The sequence below is a fragment of the Oreochromis aureus genome, linkage group 3, assembly GCF_013358895.1.
Source record: "Oreochromis aureus strain Israel breed Guangdong linkage group 3, ZZ_aureus, whole genome shotgun sequence".
In the NCBI taxonomy this organism is placed as follows: domain Eukaryota; kingdom Metazoa; phylum Chordata; class Actinopteri; order Cichliformes; family Cichlidae; genus Oreochromis; species Oreochromis aureus.
In genome coordinates, this window is record NC_052944.1 from 45151946 (window position 1) to 45179071 (window position 27126).

At 41.5% G+C, this 27126-nt stretch overlaps 3 protein-coding genes across 3 annotated transcripts in view; all 3 read left to right on the forward strand.

The window, feature by feature from the left end:
* Positions 1-27126, forward strand: part of LOC120439390 (zinc finger protein 771-like) — an 844755-nt gene that overhangs the window by 188952 nt on the left and 628677 nt on the right. The gene's annotated exons all lie outside the window — the stretch shown is intronic.
* On the forward strand, positions 3423-7099 carry LOC120433784 (galactose-3-O-sulfotransferase 2-like). Its single transcript, XM_039600677.1, has 2 exons — positions 3423-3590; positions 5755-7099. The coding sequence occupies exons 1-2, from the start codon at positions 3423-3425 to the stop codon at positions 6568-6570; spliced, it is 984 nt and encodes a 327-aa protein (XP_039456611.1). The 3' UTR covers positions 6571-7099.
* LOC120439393 (microtubule-associated protein 11-like) lies at positions 14332-17481 on the forward strand. The gene is made up of 4 exons (XM_039610340.1): positions 14332-14482; positions 15625-15755; positions 16616-16777; positions 17279-17481. The coding sequence occupies exons 1-3, from the start codon at positions 14368-14370 to the stop codon at positions 16667-16669; spliced, it is 300 nt and encodes a 99-aa protein (XP_039466274.1). The 5' UTR covers positions 14332-14367; the 3' UTR covers positions 16670-16777; positions 17279-17481.

Consider the following 27126-nt stretch of genomic DNA (forward strand, 5'->3'; position numbering starts at 1 on the left):
ACTTTTAAAAAAAATAATTGGAAAAAAGGCACTTTGCTGCTCAAAGATGAAAAATAGTTATTTGCAAAATTCTGCCTAAATATGTATTTTACCTGTGTGTGGCGGGGCGTGGTCTGCAGCGCCGCTGCAGGGGAGGCGCAATCACGCCTCGCCATCACGGCACCCGCAATCACGCCTAAAGTCTGTGCTCTCTGTGCTGTTGTGTTGGTGTGTGTCGGGCTGTGAGCTGCAAAGCTACAGCCGGATGTATGCGCATAGCAACAACCGTGTGTGAAAAGTGGTCAATAAAGAGATGCTGAAGAGCGTGTTCATGCAAACAGTGTCGGGTCTGCCGTGATATGTTTACAATGGGACTTCTGCTCCTGAACCTCTGCGCACAGCATCTGCAAATCGGGGCTGTACCAAGTCACTTTCATCTTTACGCAGGACTGTCAGCTGTCGTCTGTGAGGCGTGACCGTGTTTGCTTTTAACATAGTTCACGGTGGAGAACAGCTGCTGACATAATGTGGATCCGAAGGTCCATAATTGGCCTACCTGGGGTTGAAAGTCTCGCCGCGGCATTTCGGGCGGGTACACCGGCTTCAGCAAGTGTGGCGCTTATTTTGAGCGCTCAAAAATAATATAATATAATTTTATATTTATATTTCAATATCACAATAATCTTCCAATTTAGAACTACAAGTTAAAAAAAAATAAATAACATAAATAAAATACACTTCAGCTAATTACTTAAAAAAAAATAATTTATTTTCCCAAACCACGCGGAGCCGCACTAAAAGGACTAAAGAGCCGCATGCAGCTCTGGAGCCGCAGGTTGCCGACCCCTGACATAGATCAAACATTATGGGTCATTCCCACGACCCACAGCTTTACTGTGCTCCAGCAAAGTATCCAATAGCAGTGACATCTCCTCCACAGTAGCAGGTGGGATTTTTCTTTTTGAGGACAAAAAATGCTGCAACTGACTTTGGTTACTGTTGGCATGCACGCATAAGACGTGAGCTCTAACATGCCAGAGGGATATTCCTGAAAACCTCACCCAGGAGGCATCCTGATCAGAGGCCCAAATAACTCAACTGGATCCTTTCAATATGGAGGAGCAGTGGCTCTACTGTGAGCCCCTCCCAAACGATTCAACTCCTCACACTATCTCTAAGGAAGAGGCCAGTCACCCTTTGGTCTGCCTTCTTAAAGATGGGAGCTACCACCGCAGATCTCCACACTATGTTAAAGAAAAGTGCCAACCAATACAGCAACATCCAGATTCAACACAACACAATAATAATACATCAAGTAAATTAATCATCAGACCACCTGATTCCATGTTTTGTTAGTAATGTTTAGACATGTTACTCTGTTCATGGTGAACATCAGTGCACAATAATGAGACATAATCACTGCTGCAGACACTGACACTGGATTTAAGGAAGGAAATGTGAGAAAGAACAATGATTCAGACTCTGAATATCCTGACAGCTGCACCTGATCACACCTGTTGATCATCGGGCAGTCCACCGCTGATTAATCATGGCGACAATGATGATGTCAAAATAGTTTGTTTTAAAATGAAACAAAATGTTCACCTCAAGTTCATGTCTTCAGTTTCATTTCTGAGGATTTAAATTTCAAATTTTACATTTAAACACAAATTCTGCTTCTTACACAGTTTCTGGATCCAGAAACACTTTCTTAGCCTGAGTCGATCCAAATGAACCTTCTAAAACTAAATAGCTGATGGAGACTCTGACACTGGTACAAACTAAAATGCAGCTCATCAGAGTTGTTGTCAGATCTTTGTGAATGTCATCTTTCAACTCATAATCAGGAAAAACACTCTGACCTGTAGGTCTGAAAAAAAGCATCTCTCTCTCTCTCACACACACACACACACACACACACACACACACACACACACATATATATATATATATATATATATGTATATATATACACATATATATATATATATATATATATCCACTATGTTCTAGAAGCCCCTCCTTCCCTTTCTCACCTGTTAAACACAACCTCTTCTGCTCACTTTGATCTTCTTCTTCTATCCAGCTTGCGTTGCCTTCTTTCCGCCTCACCACTATGGGAAGCAGAGCTTTCGGTTACTCTCTACCCCCAGATATCAGAAACATTGCTTTTCTCTCCCAGTTTAAATCCCAACTCAAAACTCATCTGTTCAAATCTGCATATTCACTGTGAACCCACTGTTTGTTTATTTTATGTTGTGCTTTTTGTTTCTTATTGTTCTTCATTTTGTCATTGTTCGATTATGCATTTGATTCTATTGTTAAGTGTCTTTGGGTGTCTTGAAAGGTGCTTTTAAATAAAATGTATTATTATTGTTAGTAGTAGTAATATTGTTGTATCATCATCACCACCATCACATGTATAATGAACTGGAGATTTCCAACTGCTGTGTTTGTCTTCATTTCTAAAGAGTGTCCCCTCTTGGCAGGGTCACAAAACAACAACAACAACAACATAGAATATTACTTAAACCAGAAACAACCAGTGCAAAACCACAAACAGGTGGTCACATAGCCCAGACCTTGATATCATTTAAAATGAATAAAATCAAGTTTTCAAGTTTAGAGTAGAATGCAAATGATTATAAGCTTAGAATAAATTTTAAGTAAAAATGAAAATTTGATTATTTCCAGAAATTCTGAAATTATTTGATAACAACATCCAAAGCTTTCAAATTACATGAAAACATCTCTGACACTGAGGACATCCTGCAGTTTGTTTTTTTCACTTGCAGTAGAGAAGAGAAGCAAACTCGTCTTTCTGACACTCAGTGAGATATCTTTAAACTGACACATGGGAATGAACCACGCACATCTGCAGGTCGGACAGTTTGGTCCATCTGAGAAAAGATCGTGTGTGCAGCAGTAACAGCACTTGGTGCCTGCTTGCTGGTGATGGGCAAAGCGAGGCTTCGTGAAACACTGAAGCATTTGTGCAGGAATTATATTGAAGTGTGGAAACAATCTGAAACCATCTCCACAGTGACACCTGCTGGCCTCTGGCTGTGACTACATCTTGATGACGCTTTTCTGTGAAACTATGACACAGACAAAACCCACACAACTCCAAACAAAACTACTTTTCATACCAGACTGTCAGTAATCATGATCATCGCATGATTTGGGGAAATTCTCACACAAACATGAAAAGAAAACACTGAGACTGTTAAAGACCACAAGCTGTGGCTGTAATGATCACAGTCTAGTCTAGATTGGTCTAGATAATAATAATAACTAGAAAGATTTGCATTTCCTGTAAAAATGCAGTGTGGATGCTGTAATGCCGAAGCTGTCTGCTAAAAATAGCTGAAAAAGCTGAAATGTAGCAAAAAATTGTAATAATCCTCAAGACACACAAGACAGCAAGCAGCACAGTGCTCAACATGCTGTACCGCTTTGGAGAGGAACATAACCTTCGCTTTGCCCTCCCACTGGGCTACCAGCTGAGGTACCCACTACCTTTCAATGCTCACAGAGTCAAAGGTTATCGAGGTCCCCGAGCCACGGAGTTTCACATCATGGGCAATCACATGAGGTTTAATAAGCCAGAGGTAAGTCGTTCACGGGCGGAGAATGGTGTGTTAAATAGAAGGCTGACAGTAATGACTGAAAATGGTTTGATAATCATACAGCAATCTGTATAATCCTCCACTGTTCAAATTTCCAGCATGGCGGACATTTTAAAGAGACTCATTTTATAGTTTATATATAGAAAATGAAAGTGTACAAACTCATATACAGATGTGACACGGCAGTAGCCTCAGCCATATAATAAACATTGGCAGAAGATAATCGGTATCAACTAATGAACAAAATACACAAAAATAATACACAGAGGTCATTTTGTGGGTTAAAGTGATGTTCATTTAGAAATTTGCTCAAATTGGACAAAAAACACTACAGACACTTATCTCCATGCTTAGTCTGACTTTACCTAACCGCCTGTATGACTGTATCAGATGGGGTGTCGAACTCCAGGCCTCAAGGGCCGGTGTCCTGCAGGTTTTAGATCTCACCCTGTTTCAACACACCTGACTCAAATGATTAGTTCATTACCAGGCCTCTGGAGAACTTCAAGACATGTTGAGGAGGTAATTTAGCCATTTAAATCAGCTGCGTTGGACCAGGGACACATCTAAAACCTGCAGGACACCGGCCCCCGAGGCCTGGAGTTCGACACCTGTGCTGTAGGAGGATTGCCAGCCCATCCAAACCTTCAGACTCTTAGGGAACTGAACCCTTCAACCAGCACTAGAAGGTCCCAGTGGGGTTGGTTAGCCTAACTCTGCCGGGCCGTGCATTAGCTGTCACGGCGAGTGAGATGAGCCGTGTGGAAATAATAAAGGAGGATCCAATCGCAGGCAGTAGTGAAGGTGTGAGGGTGGTTTATTAAACACAAAAGTATAGATGAACAAATGGTAAACGGAGAACTAAACTATACTAGGATAACTAAACTACTGAGCCTGAACACGAACCTGAACATGAAGGAAGGGAGAGGATGGTACATGAAGACAACAGCAGGGAGAACGCACAGATGAAGCAGGGTGGATACACAGACAGACCAGCAACTACAAAGACAGAAGACGCGACTTAAATACTGTCAATGGAAAATTGTACTTAGTAGTCAGTATAAGCTTTTAATGATATAAGTTTGCATATGATAGAATACTGTATGTTGACCTTTTGATGACTTAGACTGTTGTCCACTACAAGACTGTTTTATAAATTCTTTCTCACAGTGATAATAGCTGAACAAGCAGGAAGAGGAGAGCTGGACACTTTTATCTGCGCTCCCTAACAAGAAGAGAGGCTGCGTCCTTCTGAATCTCACAACACTCACACATACACCTAAACCACTCTTATCTTCACTCCCTACGCACTAACTTTCCTCTGCCTATGAATAGACGTATTCACTGTTGTATTATTTTTGTATATAAATAAAGACAAGTGCAAGAACAGAGCGCGCATCACAGGGCCCCCACTCTGGTGTGAGCGTTCTGTGATCGCCCTTGTATACAAGTAGTGCTGCAGCGTCTGTGTGTTTCTACCTTTAGACTCTTAGCTGAAGAAGTGTCTTTAGAATAAATCTCTTGACAAATACACACAGAGAAATACAGGGAGATTACACACAGGTGGGGAACACAGCTGGGAGTAATCAACAAGACGAGACAGAGGTAAAACTGAACACACTCACATGAGACGCAGACCTTCACAATAAAACAGGAAACAAAAACACTACACAAAGACGCAGACTCAACACTAAGAGACAGACAGACAGAAAATGACACATGGAACTAAACCCACACAAAACATGAGAACACAAATAAACAGAAACATAGAACTCTAATAATAATAATCGTCATCATATTAATAATACTCATAGCACCCAAAACCACAACAATCATTCAAAAATAAACTAACAATCAAAACTCAAAATACTGGGTCAAAACTGACCCAGAACCGTGACATTAGCACTATTTGTCATTCCGGCTAATCACCAGACTGCTAGTGTAAATACCTGTAAATACCCGTGTCAGCAAGCCGAACCCTCTGTGCAGATTGAGCATGCTCAGTGGTAGAATGACATCAGAGGACCTTCTGTTGGTTTCATAATTAAAACAATAGATAGTTGAACCGTGACGGATGTCAGAGACAACACGTGATACTACTGCAGTAGTATCGTTATTTGTAAATGTTTCAATTTTTGTCTTTCAGGTGGAGAAAGTGATGCCTGCAGACACATTCTACTTTTCTATCATCAGGGATCCTGTCGCGCTGGCCGAGTGCTCTTTTGCTTATTACAAAGAAGTAGCTCCTGCCTTTCGGAAGGCAAAGGGGCTGGGAGACTTTGTCGACGACCCAAATAAATACTATGACCCTCGTCTTTGCAACAACCACTATGCCCGCAACCTGCTTTGGTTTGATTTTGGCATGGACAATAATGCTAATTTCTCAGTGGAATTAGCTCAGCATGGTGAGGCCATGATCCGCCAGACATTCAGACTGATTCTTGTGTCCGAGTACTTTGATGAGTCTATGATCCTGCTGAGACATGCCCTCTGCTGGCCACTGGATGCTGTAGTCTCATTTAGCCTTAACGCTCGGCAGCAAAAGTCCGGCAGCAACAGCGTAATGAGCGGAAGCTGGGTCGGCAAAGCTGCCGTAGCGGCTGGCGTCGGTGCTAGAGCTGGACGCTCACAAGGCAAGATGTTGCCCAATCTGTCGCTAACGGATCGTCAGCGGGAGAAGCTACGCCAGTGGAACGCCTTAGATTGGTACCTATACAAAACCTTCAACCGCACGTTCTGGGAGGATATCGACAAGTTTGGTCGTGCCCAGATGGAGCAAGAAGTAGCTCTTCTCAGAATGCGGCGGGAAATCCTGGGCCGGGTTTGTCTGAAGGATGGTGGAAAGCCCGTAGAAGCGTACCGGATACGCGACAAAAATATCCGACCCTTTCAGAGCGGAGTAGTAAAGATTCTTGGATACGAGCTCCAGCCGGGTCTCGACAATGCTACCAGGACGGCCTGATTGAGGATGATTAGGCCCGAGATCCAATACAAAGATTTGCTGGATAGTAAACAGTTCCCACGGGCTGTCCAACCCCAACTGGGACAGCAGGGACAGGGACTGCTAGCAGCTGGTGGTGCTTTTGTAAGACATGATTCATCTAGGACAGGAGAGAAAATGATGATGGGAGAAGCTGAGATGGAAAGAGAAAGAGACTGGGATGGAAGCCGTATAATGAAGAGCAACCAGACTTTAAAAGGAGTGCGAGAAAAAGAAAGACTGAGATAGTTTAAGGTGAGTTACATGTTACCTTTGATTTGCGAGGGGAAACGGACCAGAGACGCCTGAGCCAAATTTAGTTTACATGTGAGAAAGAAAAAAGCTTCTCTGCAGCACTTCCAGTTTTCTTTCTTTTCCTGAACACACTCTCTGGTTTGGTATGTCTTCATCTTTGGCAATTACTCTGAGTTTATTATTGGAACTGCATTTTCTTATTGAGCCTGTGTTAATGCTTAAATTAAATAAAAGGTACAAGCTGTCCCAAGGTTACAGAGGAGCGGTGTCTGTAATGACACAGGCGGGAGTTTGTGAAAATAAAAGCATCAAGACAGTCTCGCTGCACAGAGCACTGCAGAAAACCAAGACATTGTTCTTGCATTAACAGCTGTTATTGATTTCATCAGACAAATGATCGCTTCCTTGCTCAACTCTTTTTTTGTATTTTAACATACAGACTGCTTTTTTACATAAGCTTGCCTTTAAACACGGCTCAGAGACAGTAAATCTCATCTACAGGAGAAGTCTGCAGATAGCAGCTGTGGTGGTACAGGTACATCTTCCAGGTGAATTTTAAAAAAATCGCTTTTAGGCAGGATTTTAAATGTTTTGATTTACATCAGGTTTGTGTAATGATTTTTTCCCCCAGTGAAATTAAGGTAGTGCTTCAAAATAAGTGCCTGTGGGCGTGTCTCCTGAAACACCACAGGCTTGTTTGTGCTGTTGAGTGGTGAGTCTGGACTCTAAAAGCTATTTCTGGATTATGAGTTTCAGTTTGTTTACATTTATGAAAACACATCTTTTAGCTTTAGACTAAGATTGCTACATTGTTTCAGATCCACACTTTCAGCAACATTAACCACGTCTTAGGAACCTGTCGGGCAGAAGGCTCATAGCTTGCTGTTGTTTCCAGTGACTCACAGCAGTCCCAGTTTCATTTTGTCATTGACCTGCTCTTCCATACTGAGGCCCAAAGTTACATTGGGCAAGTGCAGGGCCAGCATGCTTACCTTTGCCTCCTTTCTGAGGACGTACCTGTGGAAGGAAAGTAGAGTCACAGACCATTTTAGCAGTTTGTTAGCAGGTAAAGTGCTAACGCTAGACGACTGCTTCAGTTGTGTTCTTCACCAACTGCTGACCGTACAATCTAACACAGACTGAAAACCACGTTTCTTTGATTGCATAAGAAGCGTCACAGAGTGGGTTCACTGACAGTGTTGACCCAGCCTTAGTGAGGGTCATCCCTGCATGCGAGGTAGCACAGGTGACAGACAGCGGCAGACGTGACTGCATGCATATACATGAAATCATAGGTGTTCGTTCATTGTTGAAAGTATTGAATTTATTGCCCAGTGTCAAACATTCGATCGTCTTGTTCTCCGTCCAGAGTCGGCCGCCCCCTATATACAGTGTACATCTGGTCACCTCAGCAGTGGCTCGTAAGGGAGATTCAGGCATACTGTGTTTGAGCGGCTACCTCCTCTGATGAAAGGATATTATTCATCTTTTACAGTCAGTCTGTTTAAAGAGAGTCAAAGCGACGACTAATACTGAACAACGTCTTCAAATCAAAGGGACATAAGGTATTTATTTCCCTTCACTCAGGAAACCAGTGGTTTATTTTATTTTACTCTAAAACTGACTTTCTATTCATTCATAAATAAGCCATCATTAACAATGAAACTCTTGAAAGTACTGCTTCAGGAGTGTCACAGTCCTGTCTGGGATCTCAACAGTCGCGCTAATTAACATGTGCTGGATATTACATCCAGAAAGGATACAGCAGCAGTGTGTGCACGGTTGGCAGGATGCTTCTGTGTTACAGCAGCGTAACTGAAGTAAATGGTTTCCTTTCCCGTGGTTTCCAAGTCACGTCGCGTTGACTTCACTGAAAGAGACCTTTCTGTCCATTGCACCTGCCAGCTTTCGCTTAGATTTCGAAGAACATCGCTTCCTATTCTGCTTGTTCATGTTTTACACCAGTAACAGCTGAACATTCAACAAAATTACACAATATGGATTTTTTTCATAGAGTGCTACTACATACTGTAACGTAAGTGTCCCTTATATTTTGGTTATTAGATAACTGTGGCTATTATGTCCAGGTACATTTTGTCACTCTGCAGGTTAGTGGTGATAAGTCATATTTACACACAGCATACACGTCGGTACTTGTTAAGGTTCATTTTGAGGAGAGAGAGGTGGAGGAGATCGGAATAACACACTGACCCTGTCAGGTGGAGTCAAACGAAGATTTTTTAATGAACACACGCAGCGTGGGAGATGGACACTGTATGCAAACAGCATCAGATCTCATCTCCAAAACTTCAGAACACAGTTTTATACATCGGGGTATTAGAACGCCCCCTCTTGCGTAAATTACATGGATACGTCAACTCAAAACCACAAATGTTCTATTTGACAGCTTGTGACACAATTAAAAGAACATTCGCTTCCCTCTTCTTCCAGGTGCAGTCCCCACAACCACAGCCCTAACATAGCTGTTAGACATCCTGTACTTGCATCAAACTGTCACGTACACCAACATAAAAACTGCAACCCTAGCAAAACATGCTTAAGCTTTCACCTACAAAAATGAACTCACTGCTGTATGTGTGTGTCTGTGCTAACCAAATAGGGTGCTAACCACAGTTGCACCCTATTTCACCTCGCCGACTAGCTCCTGACCTCTCAACAGACAGAGAGACATAAGCCACTCTCATATATGTAATAACCGAACTGAAACTATGTATATGTAATCTACTGAATAAATGTTTTAATCAAGAACCTCTACTAAAAGCTTAATCAAAAGATATAGATACATAAAAGATACTAAAGAATAACCTGATTGTTCATAACCTGCTCAAAATACTTGCACTCAGACTCTGCTTTCGGTTTCACTTTTGCAAAGCATGGCGTTTCCTGTCTTTCACAAGAGTATAAAAACATTCAAAAGCATTTAGGATTATAGATTCAACCCCACAGTTTAAAGTGGTTCTTACTGGACCTGTAATAAAGGCTGATATGATACCAGTATGTTTGAACATCTGAATGCAATATCAAAACTGTTATTAATGAAATGGTAATGATGATTATAAAAATAGCAGCAAAATATCCTCCTACTCATTACATACTCAATCGCTGACAAATGCCAATCAATTCTTGCCAAAATGGACTACAAACAATGAATACACTGAAAATCCCATCATAATGTTTTTGTGTCATGTAATCAGCACAGTGTAATGACAAAATAAAAATACTTTATTAATGCTGAGGAAATTTCTTTATTACACACTTAATTCCAATATAAATATGGAAGATGGCAAATAAGTTGAAAATTGTAAACAAGTAAAACTAAAATGAGGTGAAACATTTGAACAGAAATAAATAACAAAGTTAAACCTGTTTCTTAAATTCAGGACAGTAACTATGTTGCCACCTCTGTCTGCTCATACTTTTTATTGGTGTTTAAACACGTGTGTGTGTTTTGTTCCTTTTAATTCCACTCCATTAAAAACAGTTTCTGGTACTAAAAGGTACCAGAAAGTCAAACTTTGCTTCCCGATCGAGGATAAAGCTTTATTTGAATTTTCGCAAATACCGTAATGTGACTCATTGTAGCTGGTTTTCAGTATTAAAGTTCCATGTTGTACATAGTGGACAAGAGCGGTACAGGTCAGAGTAAGAAGCAGTGGTAGGTGGTGTGATTTACCTTCTGTCATGCCCACTTGGCCAACGATCTCTCTTCAGCCACTCTCACAGCCCTGACAGGACATTTCACAGAGAATTCCTCATGTTGCTCCAGATGTTACTGAGCAGGCAGAGCAGCTGCAGTATATGTGGCTATGATCTTACTTGAAACTGTATTGTGTCGGAAATTTGTAGTAGATCACGCTCTTTGTGTGCATCTGTTGTGTTTGTTTTCTTGTACTAAATAATTAAAAAAATCTTAACTCTCCTTCGTCTTTTTGCCTCCTTGTTTTTAACCTTTCACAGCAGCTGTGTGATACGGTGGTTGTTCTATGCTGCATTAAAATGTCCTGAGGAAAAAGATCAAAGAACTTTATGTGTAAATTGTTACATGTATAATAATGAAACAGAAAATGCAGCGAGTGCAAAGCAAACTGTAAGTTTACAGCTGTCGTTGCATCTGTGCAAATATCAGCCTCCATATTTGTGACTATTCTCTTACTTAACACAACACAGTTGTTTCATTTTGAAATTGAAGAATTAAAACTTGTTATACAAGCTTGTGTACATGGTTAGATCATATTCTTCAAGTTGAACATATTGAACATCTTCATAGACTCCACATTTTATTTCATGAAAACTGTCTTTAAAAATCTTTACTGAGCTCACAGACCAAGAGACTTACACAATCACGTCCCATAGACCTCTATGCAGTATTCATGCAACCCGAGGATGCCCTGCCAGCCATTAGAAATACTGCAGATTTAAATGACGTAGAATTATAGATGCATGAAACCATGTCCATTTTATAACTATTCTCTGAAATAACCATATTTGATCGACGGGCTGGACCGCTCAGTTATCAGCTAAAGCTAGTGAGTTTAGTTAGCAGGCTGCTTTGTACATTATAGTTAGCACTCAGAAATATACTGATATATTTATATATATACTGATAAATATATTGAGGAGCCTGACAATGGGCAAAATGATGACACCCACAGTCTATTATGAACAAGATGTATTGAATAAGCTCTGAAGTTCTGAGGTTTGGTTTCTCAACTTGCAGACAGGAGATCGCCTGTGAAGGGAACCATCTTTCCTTGGCAGCCTTGTTGAGGACATTTGTTCTCATGTGTTACCTTAATGGACTTCCTAATATTGAAGAATTTATTTCAAAGTGTTGCCTATTTTCTGTTTGATGTAGTCAGAGAATCACGTGTTTGGTGGTTACGTTGGCTTGTTTGATACTGTTGTGCCTAAAAACCTCAGAGCCCTACATTTAACAGTTCTTATTTTGGATGGTAGGTGCATCACCTCCTTTTAGCTTTCACCTTCTGATGTCTGGCCTTCCTCCACTTCATCGTTTGAATGATTCCTTTTCGACAGCTCTGAGTAAAATCCTTCCTGCCTCATTCTGCCCTCTACTTCCTGAAGTATAGACACTGTTCGAATCGGTCATGAGGTACTAAGTTCTGTCGACTTAAAAGAACACAGAATAAAAGTTTTGTTTTGCAAAGCCTATAATTACTACGCATTTCTGAAATCTAGATCTAAGTTAAGACGCTCAAATTAAAGAAGAAACCATTTGAGTTTAAGCAATTGAATCTACAAAAACCCAGAAGTATCACTTAATCTCTCATGGCCATAAAATATGGAAGCTGGTGTGTTCTGTTTGCCCAGCCCACACAAAAGCCAGGATGCCCCCTGACAGTACAGCAGGACTCATATATATGGTGCATGATGTAGTAGTATCAGCCTCGGGTCCCCAAAGGAGGACAGAAATGAATTGCTGGGTCTTAGGAGGATATCACCAACTGACACAGTTATAATGAAGTGGAAGTGATTGGGAATGAAAGAGGTTACCAACAAAGCTCCAAAACTGTGGCCGTAATATTACCTCATGAACAGAGTGCAGAGAGCTTCATGGATTTCACTTTCATGCTCCCGGTGATGGGAACGACCCCTCCCTGTTCATGGATCAGACAGTTTGGTGTGGAATGAACACCTGACAGACACCTCAGGAATTAATTAGAGCAGAGATTGTGATTCAGGCGGTCTGGTTCAATATCCGTTTCTGACCTCACAAATGGTTAGAATGGTCAAATTTCCCATAAGCACATGCCTGCACCTTGTCGAAAGCAAGGTTCCCAGGTGAGCTGATTAAGAATGAGACCTCACTCAGGTTCATGTGTGTGTTTTTGGCACTATAGTGTGGCAGCTGTCAGGTCTGCATAGGCTGTTAAGCTTTAGTAGAATCCTGGAAGGTGACTTGTAAAATGATCTTATTATAAATGTTATTTATGTAAACTGCATCCTGGTACAGTATGGCTTCGTTTTTCTGGTTTTCGTCACTGACTTTTGATTGCATTGGTCTGATTCGTCTTCTCAACATCGATTAATCGCCCTGTTGTTTTGTCGCTATTAGTGAAAGGAAGCAGGATGCACACATCGGTGGGCGCTTTCAGTAAGCTCCTGTGAAATGCAGAGGCAGAGTCAGCCAACGCCACGATGGAGTCGCAATACAAGTTTTTTATGTATTTTCCTGTCGCCCAAATATCGAGTTTATCAGACGCAGCAAACTACACAACGCTTCCTCAAAAACGTCTACCTCGGGAGACTCTCCAGTTTCTGCTGGTGTTGCGGTCTTGGGGCTTAACGGACAGGGACGATGGTGCTCTGTCTTGGAAGGACCTGGGGATTCTTTGTGCGCTTTGGCGGCGTGTGCGCGCCAGGAGAGCTGGCGGCTGACACCGGCTGAGCAGTGTGACCGCATGAGCAGCTGCAGTGAAGACAGCGAGGATGTAGAGTCCGAGGATGTAGAGTGTAGGACCGCAGAACAGAGCGGAAGAAGACTGGGGGACAAGCAGACCTTCACACAGTGTAACCAACTTGTCAGTCATAAATGCTCACCCAGTAGTGCAGCGATGCACAACGAGACAGAACAAGCCAAGGTAAAATCAATAAGCCAGTACTGAAGAAGAGGAAGTCATAGATTTACACATATCTAATGTTTTTGCAGAACTGTCATCACTCATTATCGCATGTTACCTACAACGAGACAGGAACTATATAGTTTTTAAGTAACCTACATATATGTCCTAATTAGATAAAAAACCAGAGGGTGGTTTAGATTGTCTGTACTCGAGTAGAAGTGCAGATACTACTAGTAAAAAATTATTTACTTTACAAAATGATTGTAAAACTATTCTTTAAATTTTAATATATCTGCAAACAGGAAAATGAAACACATAAAATTAAAGCTAAACTAACATTAAGCGAGCACAGGTTTCATTTTTTATTAACCAAAGTTTTTTTTAAGAGTTTTGTTTTTTCCAGAGTTACCTGTGATGGCAGCTGTTAGATATAGTACTGTTGTGACTGTTTAACTCAGTCCATATTATTTTATTTATTTAAACAAAAAAATTGTCTTATGTTGATCTCCTGCAGTCTGCTTGGGTGTTGGAAGACCAGCTTATCTTCTGTCTCACTGTCTCTTTGGACAAGCTGCCAGTCAGTACACGTAAAGCCAAGGTTGGACACACTTGTATGCATGTACACTTTGTGTGTGTGTGTGTGTGTGTGTGTGTGTGTGTAGATGTAGATAGATTGACAACCTGCAAACCCTCGGCCTTCTCTCAGTGAGCTTCATGATGTCGTCACCTGACATGTTTCCCCTCACAGGTGGGCCTGTCAGGGCTCATCTGTGGCATTTCTTGCCTTCTTAGTGGGTTTGGGACCATCAGGTGTGTTGTGCAGCAGTCAGGTTGGTGCAGCTCTACTCTAACAAGTAGAGCTGACCTCTCTACTTGTTACTCGATACCCAGTGTTCACTTAAATCGTCCAGAGTTGGTGATGATGGCGTCCTGCCCAAGGACCGTCAGGCCTCAACAACACTTCTGGGTGAAATACACACTGCTCAACAATTTGCAAGATTTCCTTGCTGCTCGTCTGATCTGGAATTCAGAGGGTGAGTATCAAATCCTACAGACAGTTCCTAGTGTGTGGGAAATAATTATTTGCTCCCTCTCCTGAATCTGGAAGTTTGCTCACTTACAAAGAATCGAGTCTTTCATTTTAATGGAGAGACAGAATATCAACCAAAAATCCAGAAATAAAAACACATTACATGAAAGAAAATGGAGATGTAAATTGATTTACACCAAGCAAATACTTGGTCACTGTGAGCGCAGTGGTAAGACGTTTCTTATCACCAGGTTTCCACAATCTCAGCAGGGATTTCGGCTCTGGCAAGCTCTTAGTGTAAGAGCTTGGTGATCAATCCAGACTAGTTGTACAAGTGGACTGCAGGAACACAAGGATTTGAAATACCAATATTTCTGTGGCATGGTTCCTGTTTTAATGGTCAGAATCACTGAACTGCTGCTCTTCTATTCAAATGCTTCATACATAGGCTACGTTCACATCAAATCTGACTTTTCTGACCCTATGTGACTCATATCCCATCATGGTATGACAGTGTGAACGGCACAAATCTGATATTTTCAAATCCGACCTGGGTCACTTTCGTATGTGGTCCTGAATCCGATACATATCTGATGTTTTAGAAAGTGACTGCTGTTTGAACGGTCATGTCATTTTAAATCCATCTTTTACGTCCCTGACATGAGACAGACGCCAACTATCAGCGTCGGAGAAGACAAACGAGAGAGCATGGCGGCTGAAACTGGAGACGGAGTCAATGGACAGAAACTGAGGTTTTGGACTTGATTAGCATATGGAGAGAAATTGATAGACTGCTGCAACAACACCTACTAGCTCTGTAGCCGCCATTTTCACTTCCGTAAACAGAGCGTGTTGTGTGTGACGTCTTATTTTGCGCATGCGAGCCGCATTGGGGGTTCACACAGGAGCGCGTTTGCTGTCACATTTTATTTGTAGTGTGAAAAAGCAGACAAAAAAATCTGATTTGATAAAAGAAAATCAGATTTAAGCATTAAGACCTGCAGTGTGAACGTAGCCTTAAATTCTTGAATTGGATAAATATTCTCTGCTCCAATCCTATATCGGATACCTAATCCAGTCTAAATTCTCATTCTTCCCCCTGCTTATGTTTGTTACCTGCTCCTCACTCTCCGTGCATCCATCTAGGAGGAAGTCAGGATCCCAGTGTGGGAGCGGTTGTGTGCCAGTCTCCACTCAACAACCTGGGCCAGTGTAAGAAAGGCTCCATACTGTCCTTCACTGTGGCCTTCCAGATTCTCAAAACTGGGATTTTTGAGGTACCAAAGGACATAAGCTGTTAAATGTATTGACATTGTCGTAATATTAACAGTACACAAACCCAGCCCAGTGATAATGTTTATGCTCAGTTTGATGTTTGATCCTTGAAGAACTTTAAACCAGGAATTACTACACCGCTCATACTGCTGTATTGTTTTATTTGGCACAGTTTTGATTGACAAAAAATGTAAATAATGGCTTTCCATCTTCCACATGTCTATAACGCGGCAGCGTTGGACTGGAAGGCTTCCAGTTTGGTGGCCTCAAAATTTCTGATTTTGGAAGATGATGGTGTTCTGTTGGCTTGTGGTCATGAGCTTTGGTTTGTGACCAAGATCACAGATACAAGCAACAGAAATGAGCTTTCTCCAAAGGGTGGCTGCCCTTTCCCTTAGAGATGGTGAGAAGTTCAGTCATTCAAGAGGTGCTCAGAGTCGAGCTGTTGCTTCTCCAAATGGAAATGAGCCAGAGCCATAGGTTGCCTCTTTGGCTCCTCTCAGGTCAGGTGTTCCAAGGTGTCCCACCTGGAGGAAACCCTGGGGCTGACCCAAGACAAACTGGTAAGACTATATCTCTCTGCTGCCATGGAAACGACTTGGCGTTCCCCTGAATAAGCTGTGGGAGGAGACTGGAGACTTCTCTGCTTAGGTTGTTTCCAGATAAGAAGAAGAAGATGGATGGAAATTCTTTTGAGTTATGTCAGATTTAAGCCAAATATATTTGTATAAAAGATTCACATAATAGATGATGCACTTTTTAGAGACGTTGTAGTAGTTGTGCAAGACTGGAGATGCATTTGAGACAATCTTTCATATTGCAGTCCACAATGATGTCTGTGATATCTTTGTTCATGGTCCAGGTCAGGCGCTATGGTGGAGCTCCAGACAACAACCTCTCCTGCAGGAACTGTTAATCGAGCCCCTCACCTGTCCCCCGATCCCAGCTTTGTTTCACTGGTAAAAATAGCCAAGAGAGAGTGTAAGGTGCTAGTGCTGGAATGAATCAAAGATGTACACAAAAGGTAGGAAACTCTGGTGCATGTACTGTTTAACATTACCTGTTTTATTTAGATGAGACATTAACCCCCTTCTGTAGTTTAAATACTGCATTGCACAATCAAAATGGACTGGCTCTTAATCAAATGTTGTAAAAATAAGTCAAAACTTAAGAAGCTGGAGTGAAATACGTTTCATGTTACTTAATGTTCATGGTTAACATTCATCTTCTGGCTGTAGAAAAACAATTCAACAAGCTATCACGGGACTAAAGCAACACGACAGCCCAAAGAAGTGTTAGTAACCTTTGTCCAAGCTGACTGGAAGCAGCGGTTTGTTGAGAAGTAACTTTAGACCCCTAAAATTAATTGGAATGAAATTTGTATTTTGATTATTTGCCATCAAATGGATAGTGGTGAAAAATGTCCATCTATCAAAATGTACACAAATCTACTGCAAACTGGTCTAATGTTGGTACATTTCCTAGAAGCATTTTAAACTTCTTCTCACTCTGTTTCTCTGTTCAGGTGATCTGGACTGTGGGAGCTTATGACAAAAGCATCACTGTCCTGTGGCTGTGCTTCAACACAGAGCAGCCGTCAGATCTTTGTCTTCATCCCAAGAAGAAGCAACAATCATACTATAATAAATGCTAAAGATGGAGTCAGTGAATGAGGAATGAAACATGAATCAGAGGACTGGTGCTGATGAGATTCTGATGTGAGCTCAGGTTAGTGGAGGGATACTTCTGTTTGTTACGCTTCTATCTGATGACAAATTCCCTCCATCACATCAACATTTTTATTTACTTTAAAGATTTTCTTCACACCTTTTAAAAATGTTTGTTTTTGCTAAAACTGTTTAACTGTGTATCACTGTTATTCATACACGTCTCTGTTTATAGTTGAATCTGTTGGTTTCACTCGAGTTTCCTTTTAGGATCGAGTCAGGCTCAACAGCGTAAAGTAAGCTCCAGTATGTTTCATGTCTCACAATGTGGACGTGATAACAGAACTTTACGTTTTTGTAAAGAAATGTTTTTTGTTTTTGTTTTGTTTTGCATACTGTGCTGTCAACAAACCATAATGTCATCACGTTTCTATTTAACATGTCAAAGGTTTACAGCTGGATCTTGGCTTCTTGCCTCAAACTTAAAGGATTTATGTCTTAAACTATTCTTATGTCAGCCTCTATGGTTTGCACTGACACTGAGGGGCTAAAAGTTTAGTTATATAATAGGATCCAGTCAGAGTGTGTCGAGCCCTTGCAGTAGTTATTTACTTACTTTCAGTTTATATTATCTTTTGATTTAACTTCTAGCAGCACTTTCTAATATTTTAGACCTTCCTGCTGTGATATTTGCCCCCTCCTTCATTTCCTTTGTGTTTTTCATTTATTAGACTTGCATGTTCCAGATCATAAAAAAGACAATAACCAGAGTAAATATCCCAGCAGCTGAGCTGGCGGGCAGCGCAGACGCTCAACTTTGTGAACGTGGACCAAAAATGGGCCCATTGTGGCTTAGAAACAGCTGCTTGATGTTTTTTTACATATAAAATTAACAATTATAAAATTTGCACTTTAGTTGTGAATACAATTTTTGCTAACTCTGATTTCATTGCATTATCATAAAACTGCTTTTTCTGTGCAGTAGAAAATGAGCGATACTGTAGGAGGCTGACAGTTTAAAGAGGACGTACAGTGGGATGCAAACGTTTGTGCAACCTTGTGAATAGTCATTATTTTCCTGTATAAATCGTTGGTTGTTACAATAATTATTGCACACTTCCTGTAAATCCAATAAACTTCATTTCACTTCTCAAATATCATTGTGTGTGTCTCCTATATGATATATTTAACTGACATTTTTAATTTATCAACCAATGATTTATACAGGAAAATAATGACTATTAACAATGTTGCACAAACTTTTGCATCCCACTGTAACTCATTTTTATTGAGACTGAAGATGATTGCATGTGCGAGTGCATGTTTGGAGTCATTGCACTGGTGGTACCAATGTCTTTGCTCATAGCATTGTTATGATAATCACAGGCTTTCAGTTAAACAGCTGACATAACAGTTACAGGTATGTGCAGTGACTGTCAGATGATAATAATAATAATAATAATGGATTGGATTTATATAGCGCTTTTCAAGGCACCCAAAGCACTTTACAACTCCACTATTCATTCAGGCTCACATTCACACACTGGTGGAGGCAAACTACAGTTGTAGCCACAGCTGCTTTGGGGCAGACTGACAGAAGCGAGGCTGCCATATCGCGCCATCGGCCCCTCTGGCCATCACCAGTAGGCGGTAGGTGAAGTGTCTTGCCCAAGGTCTTGATGCATTCTCAATCATCCAGGAAAGTAAATCTCCAAAAGTTGATTCTGTTCATCTGGACGTAGCGTTTTGTGGGAGAAATGTTTCGTCACTCATCCAGGTGACTTCTTCAGTCTCAGCTGCAGGTTTCAATCTCATAAACAGTACATTTGCATAATGACTGAAACCAGCCCACTGAAGGAACAATGGGCTGAGAGGTCAGTTCCTTAATCTTAATTATGCAAATTCTCATGATCATTGATCAACAACCGCTGACCAAAACCCACTGATCAATAACCATGTGTACCATTGACAGAGAGTTGGGGAATGGCTGCAATCACAGCATTGTAAGATGGTGACAGATGTACCCTTAGGCCCCCTCCTCGATTCAGAGATGGTGTTTCCCTTTTCACGTAAATGGCCTCCAGGATGCTACATCCTCATCATTGAAAGAGTGTCCACTGGCCTGTAGGCGTAAATAGACTGCCGAGGTCGCTCTTCTGTGTTGTAGCCAGAGGTTGTTTGGTTTCCCCGATGTATAAATCCTGGCAATCCTCCTGCACTTAACAGCGTACACTATGTTACTCTGTTTGTGTCGGGGGACCCGATCCTTGGGGTGGACCAATTTTTGGCGCAGCGTATTTTGGGGTTTAAAAGCCACAGAGACCCGGTGTTTAGAAAAAATGCGTCTCAACTGCTCCAATACTCCTGACACATATGGGATCACTACAGGTTTTTGCTTGGGCAGCGGTTGTCCTTCTCTCCTGGATCGGCTGGAGCTTTCTTTAGGTGCCTTTCCAGCTTCGACAAAAGTACAGCTGGGATAACCACATTTACTCAGGGCCTTCTTGATGTGATGTTCTTCTGCCTCCCTGGCCGCTGTGTCATTCCGGGTGTCTCTCGTCAACTAGCAGCTGGTTCATTTGTGCTGCCAGACGCTCGTGGAGTGCAGTCAGCTTCTTCAGCCAGTAGGCGTGAATCATGTCGGGCCCTGGTGCTGTCCAACTCTTCATACTGGAGACCCTTTCTTGGATATCTGCCACTGTGATGGTTACTGGACCCTGTTCAGGGAGGTCGCTGTGGTCTTGTCATGATCCTGGGCCATGTTGGCCCAGTATTCTTAGGTTTTGTGTGTTTTGTATTTTGCTCTTTCTTTATGCATTGGTTCCTAGGTTGTTCAGTTAAGATGTTCCTTATTTGGTTACTACGGTGGCCCCTAGAGACAAAGCACGTACAAACTCCAAAGCACATGCAAACTCCAAAACACATGCAAACTCCAAAACACTTGCAAAATCCAAAACACTTGCAAACTCCAAAACACATGCAAACTCCAAAACACTTGCAAACTCCAAAACACTTGCAAACTCCAAAACACTTGCAAAATCCAAAACACTTGCAAACTCCAAAACACATGCAAACTCAAAACACTTGCAAAATCCAAAACACTTGCAAACTCCAAAACACATGCAAACTCAAAACACTTGCAAATTCCAAAACACAACGGAAGTGCTCCAGGACGCTAGGGGCAGTGTTGAGCTTTTGTTACCTAGTAACTACACAAGCCAAGAAGTACCAATGACCGGATTTGGGCTCTATCCCAATTCAGGGTCTGCAGCCTTAAAGGCCACATTTTAAGGACGATTATGTCACAGCGACACGACGAAGGCTGTCCCAATTCAAAGGCTGCTCGAAATGCGGCCCTCAAATGCGGTCCTTAATTTCCCTGAATTTTAAGGATGGGTCGGTGTAGCCTTCATGGCCCAACATATCCCAGATTTCATAGCGGCCGTGGTGTGGATAATTTTGCCGAAAAAAAGCGGCGGAAGCGGAGCCGCCAAACAGTAAACTTTCAGAAGTAAGTACTGAATATTATGTCACTTATTTATGCGCAAATGTTTTTATAATGAAGAACATTAAAACATTACTGTTGGCCACATGTCAGCAAAGTTAAGTGACATTAGCGATGTTTGTACTAACTTGGTTTTAAAGCCTTTACTTCAAAATATATGCCGTTCAATAGTTGACTTTAATCTTACAGAGAATGTGATGATTTTATGGATAATTAAAGTCAGTCATATATCCACAAACACAACAAGCTGAAAGTCAGTGATGCTGCTCGGTTTGCAGTCCTGAATATGACGGCACAAGCAGGATTCACTGCACTGTTAATGTTAGCTATGTTATATTGCTGCCTCTGTTCGGTGGTGTCGAGCCAAACGGACTTTAACGTGTGTTTGAACGAGCTGACGGTTCACTCGTTAAGCTGAAAGAAAGATGCTTTAATCACAGGAGTCACACATGTGTCCACTGGACCATCTGGGAACTCTTCTTGTTTAGCACTCGTAATAACACAAACACTAAATCCTCCTTCTCTTGTGCTGTTTTGTAGCAGTGTGTACACCTGAGACTGTCACCTGTCTGTCTGTCCTGCACTCTCTCTCTGTTTCTTTCTCTCTGATTGTGGAATAAAAGTATGAACATGTATTTATAAGTTACACTTGTGTTTGAATCCTGCAGCTTATCACACATTTGATTTCCATGTGTGACAACTGCAAGTGTCCAGAGTGAGGACAGACTGAGGGACCCACTGCTGCACATCATCTGTGAGGCTTTGCACCCTGATGATCCACCAGGACAAACTCAGCAGTGTGTGAGGAAGAGGAGGAGGAAGAGCCAGCAGCAGCTGACAGATGGAGAGAATAGACAGACTGTTCCCTGTTTGTGAAGGACTGCTAGGAAAGTTTAACATAACTAATTGTCTGTCCTGAATCAGTCTTATTAGGTAATGTTCAAATAATGTTATCATCCCAGTGTTTTCAGTGTGGGAGAAAGTACTCAGGGCCTTCAAGTTACACACTATGAAAGGCAGCAACAAGTTTAATATTCAGAAACCTAAAGTATGTATCAGCAGCAGAATGGAGCTAAAAATACATGTTTGTTTCAGTTCTATGAAGCTTTGAGTATTTTGGATTAGTAGCACTGCTGTGTTTGTTGCATCATATTGCTGTAATTGTTTATATGCTTTATATATTCTGAGGTAAGTTGATCTATAGTGTTACATCATATTCTATAAGGATGTTATGTGTTTGTGTACTTTCTGCCCAGTTTGACCCATTTAGCAGAAGTCAGCCTGTTTAAGGCTCTGATATCTATTCTGTATGACTTAAAGCAGTTATGACATGGTCTGATTTTCTCACCCAATAAAGGAATATTTAATATATCAGTCTACTCTTCATTTTATCAGAAACAGTTATCACAGTTTGTACATTTTCTTTTTATAAATATATGTAAGCAATGAGCCAAATTTAGCAATGCCAACATACTGAAGGAACAACATTTGTCTCTTATATATGATACACCTATATATGCACTGTCAAAGATACTTCTCTTTGAGTGAAGATTTAAGGTGATAAGACATATAGATAACTGCAACTTGAATCTGTACTGAGGCTCAGTATTTGACACAGAGTTCATGTTCACTGCTGTAATAGCTAATAATGATTAATATAATAACTATAATATTGGCCATATTATATTTACATTACCAAAGTGATATTACTTTAGTCTCATGAACAACATTAGCTAATTGTTATTTACTAACTAATCTTAAATGACTGTTCATTACAGAAATGAAGCCCAAAAATCATGTTTTACAGTCCTGTGGTCTCAGCCTCAGATACTTATCAAATCACACAAAGCTCTTGTAGAAACAAACAAACAAATGAACAAAATATGTTCTCCTTCATTTCTGTCAAACAAAGTTGTATGACACGTTTCCAGCGGTTAGTATCATGGTTGCTAGGCAACCTGGGAAGCGCGACGGAGACTAGACCGTCCCATACAGACAAACTTGCCGTTTATTTTGCAAATTGAGCTCAACACTGCCCCTAGCGTCCTGGAGCACTTCCGTTGTGATTTGGAGTTTGCATGTGTTTTGGATTTTGCAAGTGTTTTGGATTTTGCAAGTGTTTTGGAGTTTGCAAGTGTTTTGGAGTTTGCAAGTGTTTTGGATTTTGCAAGTGTTTTGGAGTTTGCAAGTGTTTTGGATTTTGCAAGTGTTTTGGAGTTTGCAAGTGTTTTGGAGTTTGCAAGTGTTTTGGATTTTGCAAGTGTTTTGGAGTTTGCAAGTGTTTTGGAGTTTGCAAGTGTTTTGGATTTTGCAAGTGTTTTGGATTTTGCAAGTGTTTTGGAGTTTGCAAGTGTTTTGGAGTTTGCATGTGTTTTGGAGTTTGTACGTGCTTTGTCTCTAGGGGCCACCGTAGGTTACCCTCTGTGTGCCCTTCTGTATCTGTGAACCCTCATTTCCCCTCCTTGTGTTTTATTTCATGCTTTCCCCAGCCCGCTATGTCGTGCACTCGCTCCTCCTGTCTGAACCTCTGTACTTCCTGTTTTACTTTGTCAGTCTCCCGTCAGTGTTGCGTTCACTCCTGCCGTGTCTTGTTATGATTATCAATGTCACCTGTGTTCGCCGTGTGCTCCCACTTCCCTCGTTAACCCTCTGTGTATTTATGTTCTGTGTCTCCCTCAGTTCTGTGTCGCGTTCTCCCTCATGGCTGTGTTTCCCTGTGTGTTAGTTATCCATGTCCCAGTTTAGTTTTGTTATATTTTTCGTGCTAGCCTGCAATATAGCAGTGTTTTGAGTTCACTTTTGTCTCGGTGAGTTTTGCGTTTGGGTCCTTCTCCTGCCTTTACACAGCCGAATCATGACAGGTCTGCCCTCAGATCCACTAGCCACTGAGCATTGCCGTTATGGGTTGCGTCCTTCTCCCATATGCTCTTCCAGTATTGCTCCGTCTCCAGCCTTGGTGGTGCTGTTCTCTTATTGTTCCCTTGCCACTGAGAGTACACCTTTGCTGGTTCTGTGGAGAACACCTGGTTTATTCTCCTGCCTTCTATCTCTCTGGTGTACCTCCTATATATATATATAGATAGATAGATAGATAGATATACTATTACAACGATTATTAACTATCTACCTATTCGGAACCATGACAACAGGGTTCTTGCTGATCGGAGCTGGCTTGGCCCTGACTTATCGAAGATTAAAGAAAGTGGAATCGGCTGTTCAAACCCCCACAAGGCTGCCCGCTGGGATTGAATCGATGGGACGAGTGGTGAGTTCTCAAAATGGGCTCATTGAGTGCAGCACAGATAAGATCATGGAGAAGCTCACGGCTCTCCAACGGGAGATTGAGAGACCAGTGTCGGACTGTTAGAACAGCTTTGAAATTCATATGAGTTGTTCACACTAAAGTAAAAACCACCATCACTTCATGCGGAGACCTCTTCAGCTCCAGCTGTGGTCTCAAGGCTGGAGCTGAACAACAACACCCTGATAACGACTGTGTTGACACTGTTCCTCCTTTCCTATGCAAGGCCACCTGGGTTGGCTGGAAGACTGTGTACTTAGCCTGGCAGGGCGAAGGACACTGTCTCAGCTGAACTCTGGACACACACACTGATACACACTCATCCCCCCTCCCTTTCCAGACGCCTTCGACAGTGACGGGAATAACGGCGTTACAAGTAACGGCGTTACTAACGGCGTTGCTAACGGCGTTACGTTTTTCAGTAACGAGTAATCTAACTAATTACTATTCCTGTCATTACAACGCCGTTACAGTTACTAACAAGGAAACGCTGTCCGTTACTATTTTTCAACAAACAGACGGTTGAAGCTGTGTTCAGTTTACCGCATCCTGGAGCTCAGGGGGCAAAACAATCGCATGAGTGCTGCTGTTTGACTGAGGAAGAATAAAGTAGTCGTGGTAAGTCAATCACATGACCACTTAAAGACAAAGCAACAAGGTGACATATACCAGTTTATAAACTGTGTTGATAGGCCACGTAAAACCAGAGTCGTGATAAACAAGATATAGGCGGCGTTTTTTCCTCAATAGTTTCGTCACGTTAGCGCTAGCAAGCACTCTCTGCTTATGAGCAAAAACAAAACAAAACAGGGAAAGTTTGGGGGGGGGGGGGAATTAATTTCACATTTAAAGTTATGAAATATCATTCATTAAAGTTGTTTGTGGTTGTTACAGTAAAAAATATAACTTTTTCTACTCTGATTTTATGTTTTTTGTCTGATTTTAGATCAATTGTGTTAATACAATATGTCAAAATGAAAACATGACTGTAAATTCAGACACGTGAGGTTGTGCTGAAAAGGATGAAACCAAACAAGGCAAAGTAAATCGTTTTTAAAGGTGAAATGTGGAGGAAACATCAACAGTAGTAAAAAGTGGCCAATTATACCCTGGACCCCAGAGGGTTAAAAGTTCTTTGTTTTTTTTAAAGTAACGCAATAGTTACTTTTCAAGTAATTAATTACTTTTAGAATATTGTAACTCAGTTACTAACACAGTTACTTTTTTGAAGAAGTAACTAGCAACTATAATTGAATTACTTTTTCAAAGTAACTTGCCCAACACTGGCCTTCGATGCTTGTCCCCTCCGGGGGAAGATGGCGGTCGACTGGACCAGCGCAGACATGCTGCAGGACCGGATGCACTGTCTACACCGGCTCTCTCTCACCCTTTACCCGCCCCTGTTGCTTGTCTTGTGTTTCTATGGTGTGTTGATAGTCATGTGCTTTTTGTGCTGAGGTGTTTTTTTCTGTTCTCAAACTGTTCTCCCACTAGGAGCTCAGTCTGAGTGGAGTTTTTCTCCTCCTCTCACCTCATGTTATGTATTTTCGTTGTTTTTCCCATCAGCCTACCTCTCTGACATGTCTTCCCAATGTGATGTTTGTGTAAGTTTGGTCAGAAGGTTCCTTTGTAAGTGCGCATGCGCCATTAGTGTGCTGCCTGCTGTAACCCTGATTTCCTTCGGGATTGATAAAGTATTCTGATTCTGATGTCGCAACAGCAGAGAGAGCGGGAGAGAAGGAGAGGAGAAGAGGCAGAAGACACAGAATAAATCCAGCTTTGTGTCTTTTTTCCATTCTAGCTGAAGTCCGGGACAAACTGTGTTCCCTTTCAGCTCAATGCGAAACACGTAATATTTTCTCTGAATACGAGACGATTCCGTTTTCTACAGGACGGTTGGCAACTCTACTAACTAACCTTATGAATAAAGTTCACTATCAGTAACATCATAGCACCCACCCAGCTGTATAGAAACTCCGTCATGCTAGCTAGTGCGCAGTACGAGTTATTGTAACTGACTGTAAAAAGTCAGCATAATGAAAATAAACTCCACCTAAACTTGGTTTATATCTGACCCAGATAGACTGCAGGTCATAACTTCTCACCTGAAGTTCAGTTTACCTGACACTCGGACCGGCGGCCGCCTCGGGTCTCTGCTCCTCCAGGGTTGCCGACCCCTGCTCTAAAGCATCTGATTTGGATTCCTGAGATCAAATATATTTTCCTTTGGCTTTGTTTTCTTCCCATTTGTGGCTTTAATGTAGTGTTACATCCTGTTTGTTTGCTTCCATCTGTACACATGTCCAGATTCACTGTTATGTTTCTATTCTTACATTGCTGTGTGATCACTGTTCCTCTGCTGACTGATGTGACCTTTTGTATCTTACACTGATACTTGTCATATTTGTATCTGCGCCTAAAAGATAAAAAGTTTTCCATGCTAAAACACATCTCCACCTCCTGCAGTTCTCCCTCTGAACCACTAGATGTCTCTGTTATCTAAATGAAGACGTGCAGCACAGCAACCACAGCAGCGCTCAGATCACACGTGTCCTGTTATTATGTATAAAAGCATGAAACAGGTGAGACAGGTGGGATCAATATTAATGTTGTGGAAATATATGAAAAAGCAACAGAAGAGTGAAAACATTTCGTGTTTCTAGAAAGATCTTTCAGCTCATAGCTGCTCACAGACTGTATTTACAAGTGACAAACTGCAACTCTACAGTACATCTACAGTGTATATCAAATATATTCTGTATTCAAATCTATTGAGTGATGTTTGAAAGTCTTTCCAGGTGAGTTTGATCCAGGAGGGCCTGAAGCCAGAGTCAGGCAGAGACTGTGCAGAGACTGTAGAAGGACAGAGCAGCAGCAGAGCCGTCCAGATACACTGAGAT

What these genes read in the sequence shown, in the direction of transcription:
- LOC120433784 (XM_039600677.1), top strand. Translation starts at nt 3,423, where the DNA reads ATGCTGTACCGCTTTGGAGAGGAACATAACCTTCGCTTTGCCCTCCCA. An exon ending in TGAGGTTTAATAAGCCAGAG is followed by an intron (nt 3,591 to 5,754) that starts GTAAGTCGTTCA and finishes TTTGTCTTTCAG; the next exon opens with GTGGAGAAAGTGATGCCTGC.
- LOC120439393 (XM_039610340.1), top strand. Translation starts at nt 14,368, where the DNA reads ATGATGGCGTCCTGCCCAAGGACCGTCAGGCCTCAACAACACTTCTGG. An exon ending in TCTGATCTGGAATTCAGAGG is followed by an intron (nt 14,483 to 15,624) that starts GTGAGTATCAAA and finishes GCATCCATCTAG; the next exon opens with GAGGAAGTCAGGATCCCAGT. An exon ending in TCAAAACTGGGATTTTTGAG is followed by an intron (nt 15,756 to 16,615) that starts GTACCAAAGGAC and finishes TTCATGGTCCAG; the next exon opens with GTCAGGCGCTATGGTGGAGC.